The sequence below is a fragment of the Scyliorhinus torazame genome, chromosome 3 (assembly GCF_047496885.1).
Source record: "Scyliorhinus torazame isolate Kashiwa2021f chromosome 3, sScyTor2.1, whole genome shotgun sequence".
In the NCBI taxonomy this organism is placed as follows: domain Eukaryota; kingdom Metazoa; phylum Chordata; class Chondrichthyes; order Carcharhiniformes; family Scyliorhinidae; genus Scyliorhinus; species Scyliorhinus torazame.
The window spans coordinates 335,054,751-335,069,191 of NC_092709.1; the positions used below are offsets into that span (position 1 = coordinate 335,054,751).

A 14,441-nucleotide genomic window follows, 5' to 3' on the forward strand; every position below is an offset into this window, starting at 1 on the left:
GTTCAGTCACCTTCTCAAAGAACTCAATAAGGTTTGTGAGGCATGACCTACCCTTCACAAAGCCATGCTGACTATCCCTGATCATATTATTCCTATCTAGATGATTATAAATCTTGTCTCTTATAATCCCCTCCAAGACTAAAGACGTGAGGCTCCACTACAGACGTGAGGCTCACCGGTCTATAGTTGCCGGGGTTGTCTCTGCTCCCCTTTTTGAACAAAGGGACCACATTTGCTGTCCTCCAGTCCTCTGGCACTATTCCTGTAGCCAATGATGACATAAAAATCAAAGCCAAAGGTCCAGCAATCTCTTCCCTGGCCTCCCAGAGAATCCTAGGATAAATCCCATCAGGTCCCGGGGACTTATCTATTTTCAGCCTGTCCAGAATTGCCAACACCTCTTCCCTACGTATCTCAATGCCATCTATTCTATTAGCCTGGGGCTCAGCATTCTCCTCCACAACATTATCTTTTTCCTGAGTGAATACTGACGAAAAATATTCATTTAGTATCTCGCCTATCTCTTCAGACTCCACACACAATTTCCCATCCCTGTCCTTGACTGGTCCTACTCTTTCCCTAGTCATTCGCTTATTCCTGACATACCTATAGAAAGCTTTTGGGTTTTCCTTGATCCTTCCTGCCAAATACTTCTCATGTCCCCTCCTTGCTCGTCTTAGCTCTCTCTTTAGATCCTTCCTCGCTACCTTGTAACTATCCATCGCCCCAACCGAAACTTCACACTTCATCTTCACATAGGCCTCCTTCTTCCTCTTAACAAGAGATTCCACTTCCTTGGTAAACCACGGTTCCCTCGCTCGACGCCTTCCTCCCTGTCTGACCGGTACATACTTATCAAGAACACGCAGTAGCTGATCCTTGAACAAGCCCCACTTATTCTTAGCATCCAGCCCCGAATGGAACACTTGTCCCACCCATCCCTTCCTTAAGCTGACCTGATCTGCCACCTTCAGATGTGTCTCCTGGAGCATGACCACGTCTGCCTTCAGTCCCTTTAGGTGCGCGAGCACTCGGGCCCTCTTAACCGGCCCATTTAGGCCTCTCACATTCCACGTAATCAGCCGGATTGGGGGGCTACCCCCCCCCTCCCCCCCGCTGACTAGCCATCTCCTATCTTAGGCCAGTCCCGTACCCGCGCCTCCCGCACCCTCCAGTCCCCCAGACGGGGAACCCCCGCCCCGACCACCTCTTCCATCTTCAGTTCCCCCTCAGCCAGTGCAGCAGCAACCCTATTGTCTCCCCCTCTCCCCCCTTCCCACTCTCCCTCCCCGCTAGATCCGCATCTAGCTCTTTTGCTCCCCCCATACTACTTCCGTAAGTAAGCTGACTTCTGCTGACCCCGGCTTCCCCCGCCTTCCCGTTGATCTCCCCGTGTGGGAGTCTCTCCTCCTCCTTACCTTCCTCCATCCCCCCCCCACCCCCCCCAGTGCGGGAAAAAGCCCGCACATTCCTGAGCCAGCCCCGCCCCCTGTGGCGCAGCTCCTGTTGTGGACATTATCCCTGTTCCCCCATCCCCGAGTCTCACCTCCCTCCAGCACCTTAAGCACTCTGGGATGCAGATTCTCAGACCCTGGGGATTTATCCACCTTCAATCATCAATTTTCCCAGCACCATTTCTCTACTAATGTTGATCTCCCTCAGTTCTTCACTCTCACTAAACCTTTCATTCTCCAACATTTCTGGGATCTGATTTGTGTCCTCTTTTGTGAAGACAGAACCAAAGTATGTATTCAATTGCTCAGCCATTTCTTTGTCCCTTATTATGCATTCCCCTGTTTCTGTCCACATTCTGTCCACAGGGGGCCCACATTTTTCTTTTCCAATCTCTTTCTCTTCACATATCTATTGAAACTCTTAGTGTCAGTCTTCATGTTCCTTGCAAACTTCCTTTCGTACTGTACTTTCCCCTTCTTAATCAATCCCTTCGTCCTTCTTTGCTGACTTTTAAACTGCTCCCAATCCTTAGACCTATTATTTTTCTTGGCCAATCTGTATGCTTCTTCCTTGGATTGGATACTATTTCAAATTCCTCGATACCATCCAGGACAAAGGAGACCATGTGATTCGTATCCCACCAATCTCCTTCAACATTTACTTCCCTCACCACCTATACACAGTGGCAGTCTAGTGTATGCACTGCAGCAACTCCCCAAGGCTCTTTCCACAGCACCTTCCAAACCCTCAACCTCTAACATCTAGAAGGACAAGGGCAGATTATGCATGGGGACAGCACCACCTGCAAATTCCCCTCCAAGCCACACACCATCCTGACTTGGAAATATATCGCTGTTTCTTCACTGTCACTGGGTTAAAATCCTGGAGCTATCTTCTTAACAGCAAGATAACCGAACCACTCCCTGTGGCAAAATATTACATTCCCCAACAATCCTCCAAATAAAGAAATTTCCACTAACTTCCCCCCTCACTCTCTTAAGTAGCAATTTTAAATTGTCATCCCTTGTCAGTGAAACAATGACCAAGGGAAATAATCTTTTATCTATTCCCTCTATCAAAACACTTAACCATTTGAAAAAATCTGGGTTACATTTTCTGGTAACTTTCTCTTTACTTGAAATAGTCTCAGAATTCAAGGTCTCTCTTCATAACAGTTTTTCCATCAGTGGCACCATACTGCTGAATCCACTTTCCATTCTCTCGGTGGATTTAATGCAGTATCCACAATGGAATGCTAAAATTGCGCACGCAGGGCTGGATAATGCCTCCCCCCCCCCGAAAGGAAAAGAGGCAGTAGGACCCGATTCCAGGTTTCCTGCTCTCATTCCCACTGTGCCATATTTCTAAGAGCGTAGGACAAGGGTTGTGGGCCATGAGCCAACACACAGAAAACCCAATGGCGCTTCTAACATCCCAATGTTCTTCACAGGAGCACCATCCAACAGCATTTTTCACCACAACATCTCAGAGGACGTTAATGTTTGTGTACAATTCTGGTCACCACACTATCTGGAGGACGTGGAGGCTTTGGAGAGGGAACAGAAGAGTTTTACCAGGATGTTGCCTGGTATGGAGGGCATCAGCTATGTGGAGAGGTTGGATAAACTCAGATTGTTTTCACTGGGCCGATGGAGGTTGAGGTGCGACCTGACAGAAGTTTACAAAATTATAGGTGGCATGGACAGAGTGGATAGTCTGAAGCTTTTTCCCAAGGTGGAAAAGTCAATGCCTAGGGGACATGGGTTTAAGGTGCGTGGGATAAAGTTTAGAGGAGATGTGCGAGGCATGTTTTTTTACACAGGAGATGGTGAGTGCCTGGAACTCACTGCTGGGGGAGGTGGTGGAAGCAGGTACTATAGCCATTGGGACAAATACATGAATAGAATGGGAATAGAGGCATACCGACCCCGGAAACGCAGTACATTTAAGTTAGGCGGGCATCATGATCGGCTTGGAGGGCCAAAGGGTGGTCAAAGCTATAGATCACAAGGAGTGTCTCAAAGGAGATGTGGAGAGCTCGAGGAAAGAAAGTTCAGAACTTAATAATAATCTTTATTATTGTCACAAGTAGGCTTACATTAACACTACAATGAAGTTGCTGTGAAAATCCCCCAGTCGCCACACTCAGGCGCCGGATCGGAATTCAGAATGTCCAAATTCCCGAACAGCACTTCTTTCGGGACTTGTGGGCGGAAACCGGATCACCCGGAGGAAACCCATGCAGACACGGGGAGAACATGCAGACTCTGCACAGACAGTGACTCAAGCCAGGAATCGAACCCGGGTCCCTGGAGCTGTGAAGCAACAGTGCTAACCACTGTACCGGCTTAGGTTTATGGCTAAAGGCTTAGGGAAGGCTCGGCTGTCATGGTCAGCTGCTCCACTGTGGAGACGGTGATGCCAGACTTTTGGGAACATTATGAGGTCAAAGGGCACTATATAACATATGCTTACAGCACGCCCATGACTCCGCTGTGGCTGTAGTAATTTGGCTTCAAAGAGGCCACAGTGGCACCCTGGGTTTGGGCTAGAGTGGAGAGGGGGAAGCTGTGCTCGGCATCTTATCCACAATATGGTTGTCATGGCTGAAGTTGTCACTCGATCAAATAAAACCTAAAAAATGTCACGTAAGAACATGGGCGTAATTCTCCTCCCCCCCCCCCCCCCCCCCCCCCCCCCACGCCGGGTGGGAGAATCGCCGGGGCGCCACGCGGGTCCCGCCACGCCGCCCCGGCACCCGCACCCGATTCTCCCACCCCCCCCAAGCCGGCACGACGTGAATCACGGCTGGTCGCTCGGAGAATCGCCGCTCGCTGTTTGTAACGGGCGAGCGGCGATTCTCCGGCCCGGATGGGCCGAGCGGCCTGCCCAACATGACAGGCTCCCACCGGCGCCGTCCACACCTGGTCGCTGCTGGCGGGAACAGCATGGGAATGCTGGGGCATGCGCGGATGACGTCATTTACGCGGCGCCAAGGCCCGGCACGCGTAAATGACGCGGCGCTGCTCCTAGCTCCCTGGGGGGCGGGAGAATAGGGGGCTATTTCACGCCGGCGTGAAACACTCCGGTTTTCATCCGACGTCGACACTTAGGCTCCTGATGGGAGAATTGTGACCCATGTCTCTTTCAATTTTGTTTCAGCAAGAAAGAACATTGAGCTGCTCATGTGTTTAAAAAAAAATCTGTCTGGAAAATCTGAATTCGCAAATTGAATATCAGTAATCTATGTTTGACAGCCTTTGAAATCATTCACTGCTTATAGATGATAAAAGAGTCCAGCATTCCATCTATTCAGAACAGTGTTATTATCATTGTTAATCGTATTAGCATTAACAAGCCCTTAAGAATAAAATAATGATGTAACAATATCTTGTAGGCTAATATAATGACTGTGTATCACATAACAATTGTGCAGCCACAATAATTCATGCTTATTTAGCTTATATATTTATATAGCAGAAAGCTGGAGTAATGAGCGGGGGAGTGTATATCTCCAGGAACAGATTGCCCTTTGTTCACTCCCTCTGATGGAGGATCGCCAGACCTAGGCAGCATTAATTAATTTTGGTCAAATTGATGACAGGCATAACCAATCAATAATGCAGCACTCCACCCAGGCATGACCAATTATGCAACAGCTGACCCAAGTATGTGTAATCAATCTTTTTCTACACCCTTAAGTCAGGAAAGGTGCAGGAGGAATGAAGTTAACGATTAAACCATACAAGGAAGAATAATCATGGCTATGGGATCTTCAATTAGGGGACCAGGACTGGAAGGAAGTTGCTCGTTGCAATTGCTCCAGGCTCTCAATTAGACATTCAAAATTGCTTAATTCTCTGTTGCTTGTGACTGGAAGGGTTTAGTTTTGTGGTGGGCATTTAAAAAAACCGTGTTGAATCGCGTTTGTAGGGTGACAGCCTTGAAAATAATGAAGGATCCAGAGGAGTTCGATTGGAAGATGTGCGCAGGCCCAGAAGATGTAAACCCTGAAATTAGGCACCCATAGAAAAGCTAGAGATCAGACAGATTAATGGAAGTTTCGAGAGAAAGTGAGTTAATTTGGAGAAACTTTTAAGAAAGCAAACTGATTGAGGAGGGTGAGAAAGCTTGTTAACGAACCTGCTTGATATTTCTGTTTGAGGAGATGAGGAATCAATAGGATTTGGGGAAGATTGACAACAGCTTGTATTTATCCAGCGCTGTTAACACAGTGGTTAGCACTGCTGCCTCACAGCACCAGGGACCCGGGTTTGATTCCGATATCGGGCGACTGTGTGGAGTCTGCACGTTCTCCCCACGTCTGCGTGGGTTTCCTCCGGGTGCTCCAGTTTACTCCCACCATCCCAAAGATGTGCAGGTTAGGTTACTCTTTCAGAAGCTCGGTGAAGACTTGATGGGCCGAATGGCCTCCTTCTGTCAGGATTCTACGATTCTATGATCCCAAGATGTCTTGCAGGGGCTCCATCAAAAAACATTTCACATCAGGACATCTTAGGGGATATTAAGGCAGATGACCAAAAGCCTGGTCAAAGCTCTTAAGCAGTGTCTGAAAGAAGCAAAGAGATGTGGGGAGGTTGAGGAACGAATGTCCACAATTTAGATCCGAGGTTGCTGAAGGCATGGAGTGATTAAAATGTCCGATGTGTAAGAGGCCAGGATTGGAGAAGAGCAGTTATCTCGGGTGTTCGTAGAGCTGGAAGAGAATACCAAGATATATAGGAAGGAATAAGGCGAGGGAAGGATTTGAAAGCAAGGCTGAGTTTTTTTTAAATCGAGACATTCCTTAACTAGTAGCCACATAGGTCAGCGATCACTGGAAATCTGGGTGAATGGGACTTTGTGTGAGTTAGGCCAGTTCTCACGTCAGTTCCCTTTTACAGTTCATCTTGATTCATTTGACAGTTGCTTTTGCTAGTTCCAAAGAGCTTTACAGTTATAATTAATTTGCACATTTTTTATACACATTCATACCTAATTTTAGAAATACAAAGGGCACATAGCCTCTCCCAAAGGGTCAGATTCAAATAAGTAGATAACCTCTCCAAAAGGGTACCTTGACTATTCAAATGAATCCATTACAGCCTTGGTCCAAGCATGGACTGAGCCTGAACTCAAGAGGTGAGGTGACAGTGACTGCCCTTGACATCAGGGTCTTATCTGAGCAAGTATGGCATCAAGAAGCCCTCACAAAACTGGAGTCCACAGGAATTGAGGAGGAAACACATCTCTGGTTGGAGTCATACTTAGTACAAAGGAAGATGGTTGGTTGTTGTTGGAGATCAATCCTCTCAGTCACAGCATATCACTGCAGGGGTTCCTCAGGGTAGTGTCCTCGGCCCAACTAACTACTCCATCAAAGATCTCCCCTCCAGCATTAGGTTGGTGACGTTTGCTGCTGATTCCATAATGTTCAGAGTTGTTCAGGACCCCTCAGATGCTGAAGAGGTATGTGCCCAAATGCAGCAAGACCTGGACAATATTAGTGTTTGGGTTGATAACTGGAAAGTAACATTCGTACCACAAGCGACAGGCAATGGCCATCTTCAACAAGAGAGAATCTAACCATTTCCTCATGACATTCAATGGCATTACCAACTTTGAACCCCCCCCCCCACTAACAACATTCTGGGGGCTTACCATTGATCAGAAACTGAACTGGACCAGCCATATAAATATTGTGGCTACAAGAGCAGGTCAGAGATTGGAAATTCTGCAGTGAGTAACTCAACTCCTCAGTCCCCAAAACCTATCCACCATCTTGGGCGGCACGGTAGCACAGTGGTTAACAGAGTTCCTTCACAGCTCCAGGGTCCCAGGTTCGATTCCCAGCATGCGTCACTGTCTGTGTGGAGTCTGCATGTTCTCCCCGTGTCTGCGTGGATTTCCTCCGGGTGCTCCGGTTTCCTCCCACAGTCCAAAGATGTGCAGGTTAGGTGGATTGGCCATGCTAAATTGCCCTTCGTGTCCAAAGAAAAAAGGTTAGATGGGGTTAGGGTGGAGGTGTGGGCTTAGGTCGGGCGATCTTTCCATGGGTTGGTGCAGACTCAATGGGCCGAATGGCCTCCTTCTGCACTGTAAATTCTATGTACAAGGCTCAAGCCAGGATTGTGATGGAATACTCGCCACTTGCCTGGATGGGTGCATCTCCATCAACACTGAAGAAGCTTGACATCATTCAAGGCAAAATAGTCTGCTTGATTGACACCCAATCCGCCTTAAATATTTGCTGCCTCCACCACCGAAACACAATCTACAAGATGCACTGCAACATATTTTCAAGACTCCATCGGCAGCACCTTTCAAAACCCTTGAGCATTACCACCTAGAAGGACAAGGGCCACCGATGCATTGGAACATCACAATCTGGAAGTTCCCCTCCAAGCTACACATCATCCTGACTTGGAAATAGGTTAGTGTTCCTTCACTGTCGCTGGGCCAAATTCCTGGAACTCTCTCCCTAGCACTGACAGTGTACCTACACCGCAGGGATTGCAACTGCTTAAGAAGGCAGCTCGCCACCACCACCTAGGGATGGGCAATAAATGCTGGCCACACCCTGAGAAAGAATTAATTAAAAATAATAAAATATTGGAAGCACGAGTGTGAAAGTTTCTACCATCTGAACAGATGTGATAGGGATGGAGAAACTCAGAGAATGGAAGAGTTCTTTGCAGAAGCAGGGTGTGAGGATGGTAGTCAATATTTCATAACCCTTATCTTCATGTGTTTTAATCTCTCTGCATCCCTGCCCTCACTTTAAGATGAAATGGTGAGTTAGCAATTGAGTGCCAGATCTTTTATTTCTCATCCAACTGAATGTCTTCCAATTGAAGATTTACAAGGTTATGTTATTTATCCAAACAAGTGGATCATTGGTCCCCACATTCACAACCAGCCAGAAATGCTACTGAAATAATAATGGTAAGAAGTCTTACAACACCAGGTTAAAGTCCAACAGGTTTGTTTCGATGTCACTAGCTTTCGGAGCACTGCTCCTTCCTCAGGTGAATGACGAGGTATGTTCCAGAAACATATATGTAGACAGATTCAATGTTGCCAGACAATGCTTGGAATATGAGCATCAGCAGGTGATTAAACCTTTACAGATCCAGAGATGGGGTAACCCCAGGTTAAAGAGGTGTGAATTGCATCAAGCCAGGACAGTTGGTAGGATTTCGCAGGCCACTCACTCATGGTCTAACCAAGGTCTTGTACAGTTGCAGCATAACTTTACGGCTCTTAAACTCAACCCCCCTGTTAATAAATGCTAACACACTATAGGCTTTCTTCACGGCTCTATCCACTTGGGTGGCAACTTTCAGAGATCTATGGACATGAACTCCGAGATCTCTCTGCTCCTCCACATTCCTCAGAACCCTGCCGTTAACCCTGGAATTCGCATTCAAATTTGTCCTCCCAAAATGAATCACCGCACACTTATCAGGGTTAAACTCCACCTGCCACTTCTCTTTTGGGAGAAAACCAGATCACCCGGAGGAAACCCACGCAGACACGGGGAGAACGTGCAGACTCCACACAGACAGTGACCCAAGCCAGGAATCAAACCTGGGACCCTGGAACTGTGAAGCAACAGTGGTACCCACTGTGCTACCGTGCCACCCAAGATGGTGGATAGGTTTTGGGGACTAAGGAGTTGAGTTACTCACTGCAGAATTTCCAATCATAGAACCATAGAATCTCTACAGTGCTGAAGGAGGTCATTCAGCCCATCAAGCTTGCACCGACCCTCTGAAAGAGCATCCCACCTAGGCCCACTCCCCATAACCCAATCTAACCTGTAAAGCTTTGGACACTAAGAAACAATTAGAAATGGCCAATCCACCTAACCTGCACATCTTTGGACTGTGGGAGGATACCGAAGCACCCGGAAGAAACCTACTCAGACACAGGGAGAACGTGCAGACTCCGCACAGACAGTCACCCGAGGCCAGAATTGAACCCGGGTCCCTGGAGCTGCGAAACAGCAGTGCTAACCACTGTGCCACCGGGCGAAGGTGACTCTATCCCAAACATTTGATGATACAAATAATGTTGATTTCAATAATCTAATTGAGTGCTGGAACAGGCATGAGGGACTCTACTTCTGTTCTTATGGGAGAAGCAGAAAAACATAGGGCGGGGTTTTCAGGCCTATGCTATTTGTTCTCTGAGATACACGATGCTGGGTGGTTGTCGAAGAGGACAACCTGCTTTCCTCCGCATCAGTGACACTGCTCACTGTGGCACTTGCCATTCATCCACAAGCGTTGTGAGACACCTCTGGGGGATACTTCAAATGTTTCTTCAGTTACTAACTGTCCTCTTTTTGACCCTCCAATTGCAGGGTGATAGCAGGAAGCTCGAGGATGCCAGCATCTACCTCAGTAACCTATCCTGCAAACAGATGGCTGATCAGAAGCTCAATTTGGGTTCTTCATTCAGAAGCAGCAGCGGAGGACACCCCATCTGCTCAAGGGACAGCTTCCAGATTTCCACCCTCGTCTGTTCGACCAAGCTCACACAGAACGGTAACGCTTTGGATCAAAACAATTTAGAAAGCACCGTTTTGGCCTCGGGGGTTTGGGGTCCAACCCGCGACAGCACACTTTCGGGAAGGTGTGAAAGAGCTAGAGGGGGTGCAGAAACAAGTTACAGGAATGCGCCCAAGGATGAGTGACTTCGGATATGTGGATAGATTAGAGAAACTCGGATTGTCGTCCTCAGAGAAGAGATGTTTGAGAGGAGATTTGATTGAGGTTTTCATAATCATGATGGTTCTCAACAGTTTAGATGGGGACAAACTTTGCCATTGAGGTAAAGGTTGAGAAGCAGAGGACACATTTAAAGTAATAAAAACAGATCATGCTGGAGGGAAAAGTGGAGGTGGGTCAGCAGGAATGGCAGGGGGTGGCTCTCAGTGAGCATTCCCCTTCCCAGTGCCCAGTCCCTCAATCAGGCACGAAGTGAATGTGATGAATGGTTACTGTACCCTTAACACCATGTAGGTGATGCCCCTTTAAGACTGGGTTTGGAACCCTGGAGGACTCCACCTCCGGCTCCGCCCACCAGGGAGCCATATATAAGGTGACGCCCTGTAGGTGGCACTCAGTAAGCACACGTCTCGTTCACTGACGAGTTCTCTGCTTATTAAAGCCTTCATTTACCATTCTTGTGTAGTTATTGAGGGTTCTACAGTGAACAAGGGACTCTCCTGGCAACAAATGCTTTTTGGCGGATGCCCCACCCAACATTAATTGACTACCAGGGCAGCACGGTAGCATTGTGGATAGCACAATTGCTTCACAGCACCAGGGTCCCAGGTTCGATTCCGGCTTGGGTCACTGTCTGTGCGGAGTCTGCACATCCTCCCCGTGTGTGTGGGTTTCCTCCGGGTGCTCCGGTTTCCTCCCACAGTCCAAAGATGTGCAGGTTAGGTGGATTGGCCATGATAAATTGCCCTTAATGTCCAAAATTGCCCTTAGTGTTGGGTGGGGTTACTGGGTTATGGGGATAGGGTGGAGGTGTTGACCTTGGGTAGGGTGCTCTTTCCAAGAGCCAGTGCAGACTCGATGGGCCGAATGGCCTCCTTCTGCACTGTAAATTCTATGATAATCTATGAAACCATTAGCTGTCCACTTTAGGGCCTCAACTGTGGGTGGAGCTGAAGGATGCACATAATCGGAGTAAAGGCAGGAAGGCAACAGAGTCACCACCTGTCACCTCTACCTGCTCTTATACCCCCCAGGACTGCAAACTCACCTATCCATTTACTCTGCCTCTCTTCGCTGATGCTGTCTGATCTGCAAATTTCCACATCTGCAGTATTCTGCTTTTGTATTAGTGTCACATTTAAAGTCGCAAAGAGTTAAAGGTGACAAATAAAAACATTTTAAAGCAGTGAGTGGTTAGGATCTCAAATGCACTGCCTCACGATGTGGTGGAGGCAGATTCAACCAAGTAGGGATGTTTTGCTACAGTTTTACAGAGTGTTGGTGAGACCACATCTGGAGTATTGAACAGTTTTCATAAAACCACGGCAGCGCAGAGGGACGCCATTCGGCCCATCGAGTCTGCACTGATCCACCAAAAGAGGACTCCACCCGGGTCCACTCCCGCGTCCACCCCATCCTATCCCCATAAACTAACAGGCACATTCCTGGACATTTAGCATAGCCAATCCAACTAACCCGCACTTCTTTGGAATGTGGGAGGAAAACAGAGCATCCTAAGGAAACCCACGCAGGCACGGGGAGAATGTGCAAACTCCACACAGACAGTCACCTAAAGCTGAAATCAAATCTGGGTCCCTGGCACTGTGAGGCACAGAGATAGTCACCATTCCACACTAATAATCTAAATAATTAGGAGCAGTTCAGAGAAAATTCACTCGACCGATACCAGGGATGGGAGGGGTTATGTTATGGGGAATGGTAAACAGGCTGGGCTTGTATTCATTGGAGTTTCAAAATTGAGAGGTGATCTTATTGAAACATATAAGATTCTGAGGGTGGACAACATGGTGGATGCTGTAAGATGTGTTTTCCCTTGTGAGACTGACGAGAATGAGGGGGCACAGTTTAAAAATAAGGGGCGGGATTCTCCGATCCCCCGCCAGGTCGGAGAATCGCCGGGTGGCGGCGTGAATCCCACCCTGATGCTGGCTGCCGAATTCTCCGGCGCCGGGGTTTTGGCGGGGGCGGGAATTGCGCCATGCCACTCGGCGGTCGCGGGCAGCGGCCGCCCCCGGCGATTCTCGGGCCCGCGATGGGCCGAGCGGCCGCCCGTTTTTGGCCGGTCCCGCCGGTGTTAATCAAACCAGGTCCGAACCGGCGGGGCCTGGCTCTGCGGGCGGCCTGCGGGGGATCTGGCCCTGGGGGGTGCCCCCATGGTGGCCTGGCCCGCAATCGGGGCCCACCGATCCATGGGCTGGCCTGTGCCGTGGGGGCACTCTTTTCCTCCGCGCTGGCTGCTGTCAACCTCCGCCATGGCCGGCGCGGAGAAGAACCTCCCTGCGCATGCGCTGGGATGATGCCAGCACACGTTGGCGCTCCCGCGCATGCGCCAACTCGCGCCGGACGGTGGAGGCCCTTCAGCGCCGGCCGGTGCACCGCCAAGCCCTTCCGCGCCAGCTGGCGCGTCGCCAACCCCGCCAGCGATGGCCTAGCCCCTGAAGGTGGGAAGGATTCCTCACCTTCCGGGCGGTCCGACGCCGGAGTGGTTCACGCCACTCCTCGGCAGCGGGACGGCCCGCCCCGCCGGGTAGGGGAGAATCCCGCTCAAGGGGTCTTCATTTAAGATGTAGATGAGGTGAATCTTTCTCTCCGTGGGTCATTATCTTGTGAAATGTTCTTCCCAGAGAGCAGTAAAACACGGCATTGAATATTTTAAAGATCGAGGCAGGCAGACTCTTGACTAACAAGGGAAGCAAAGGTTATTGGGGGGTAGGAAGGAAAGTGGATTTGAGCCCATAATCAGATCAATCATGATCTGATTGAATGGTGGAGCAGACTCACAGGGCCCGATGGCCTCCTCCTTCTCCTGATTTGGATGTTTGTGTGTTCAATCATAGCTTTCAAAAGGGAATGGGAGAAGCATCTGACTGGAAACAAAATGTCGGGCTACAAGAAAAGGTGTGGGATTAGCTCAGATGCGCCCATAGAGAGCCAGCACGGGCCTGATGAGTGGAATGCCCCCCCCCCCCCCCCTTCTGTCCTGTAATCATTCTCGGGGCTGAATTTTCATGAGTAGCTCACCATTCAATAATAATTTTTTAAAATAATAATAATAATCTTTATTGTCACAAGTAGGCTTACATTAACACTGCAATGAAGTTACTGTGAAAAGCCTCTAGTAACATTCCGGCGCCTGTTCGGATACACTGAGGGAGAATTCAGAATGTCTAATTCACCTAACAGCACGACTTTTGGGACTTGTGGGAGGAAACCAGAGCACCCGGAGGAAACCCACGCAGACACAGGGAAAACATGCAGACTCGACACAGACAATGACTCAAGCCAGGCAGCATGGTAGCATATTGGTTAGCACAATTGCTTCACAGCTCCAGGGTCCCAGGTTCGATTCCCAGCTTGGGTCACTGGCTATGCGGAGTCTGCATATCCTCCCCGTGTGTGCGTGGGTTTCCTCCGGGTGCTCCGGTTTCCTCCCACAGTCCAAAGATGTGCAGGTTAGGTGGATTGGCCATGATAAATTGCCCTTCATGTCCAAAATTGCCCTTAGTGTTGGGTGGGGTTACTGGGTTATGGGGATAGGGTGGAGGTGTGGGCTTGGGTAGGGTGCTCTTTGCAAGAGCTGGTGCAGACTCGATGGGCTGAATGGCCTCCTTCTGCACTGTAAATTCTATGATTCTATGAAGCCGAGAATCGAACCTGGGAGCTGTGAAACAACAGTGCTACCCACTGTGCTACCGTGCTGCCGATTGCTGACAGTGCAGTGCTGACAGCTGACAGTACACGGTACAGGTGGGAGCAAGATGGCGCTGGAGCGTGGTGACTCTCTGCAAGCTCTCCCGAACTGATCCTCTTTTTACTTATCTTACAATCGCTCTAATCCTTTAAAATGTAATTCTAAGACTAACATTATTACTAACCTCTCTCTTTTATGCTTCACCTGATGCCGGTGTTTATGTAGTTACGTTGTGTACCTTGTGTTGTCCTATTATGTATTTTCTTTTCTTTTCATGTACTTAATGATCTGTTGAGCTGCTCGCAGAAAAATACTTTTCACTGTACCTCGATGCATGTGACAATAAACAAAATCCAATCCAAATCCACTCCAGTGCCCTCAATTCCCTCTTTCTCCTGATGTAATTCTAAGCGTCTCTCAAACCCATTTTGTTATATTATTTACTACAATGCTTTTCCCTGTAACTCACTCCATTTGTGTTAATGTCATTTATATTCCTATAAAATCAAATTTTATGACAGTGCATAAAAAGAGTGATA

At 48.6% G+C, this 14,441-nt stretch overlaps 1 protein-coding gene across 1 annotated transcript in view; it reads left to right on the top strand.

Annotated features, from left to right (window-relative positions):
• The window catches only part of LOC140409300 (dedicator of cytokinesis protein 2-like), a 1,572,852-nt gene that overhangs the window by 382,704 nt on the left and 1,175,707 nt on the right, over positions 1 to 14,441 (top strand). The window contains exon 18 of the mRNA XM_072497681.1: positions 9,824 to 10,007. Coding sequence (XP_072353782.1) covers positions 9,824 to 10,007 — 184 coding nt within the window. The remainder of the gene's footprint in view (positions 1 to 9,823; positions 10,008 to 14,441) is intronic.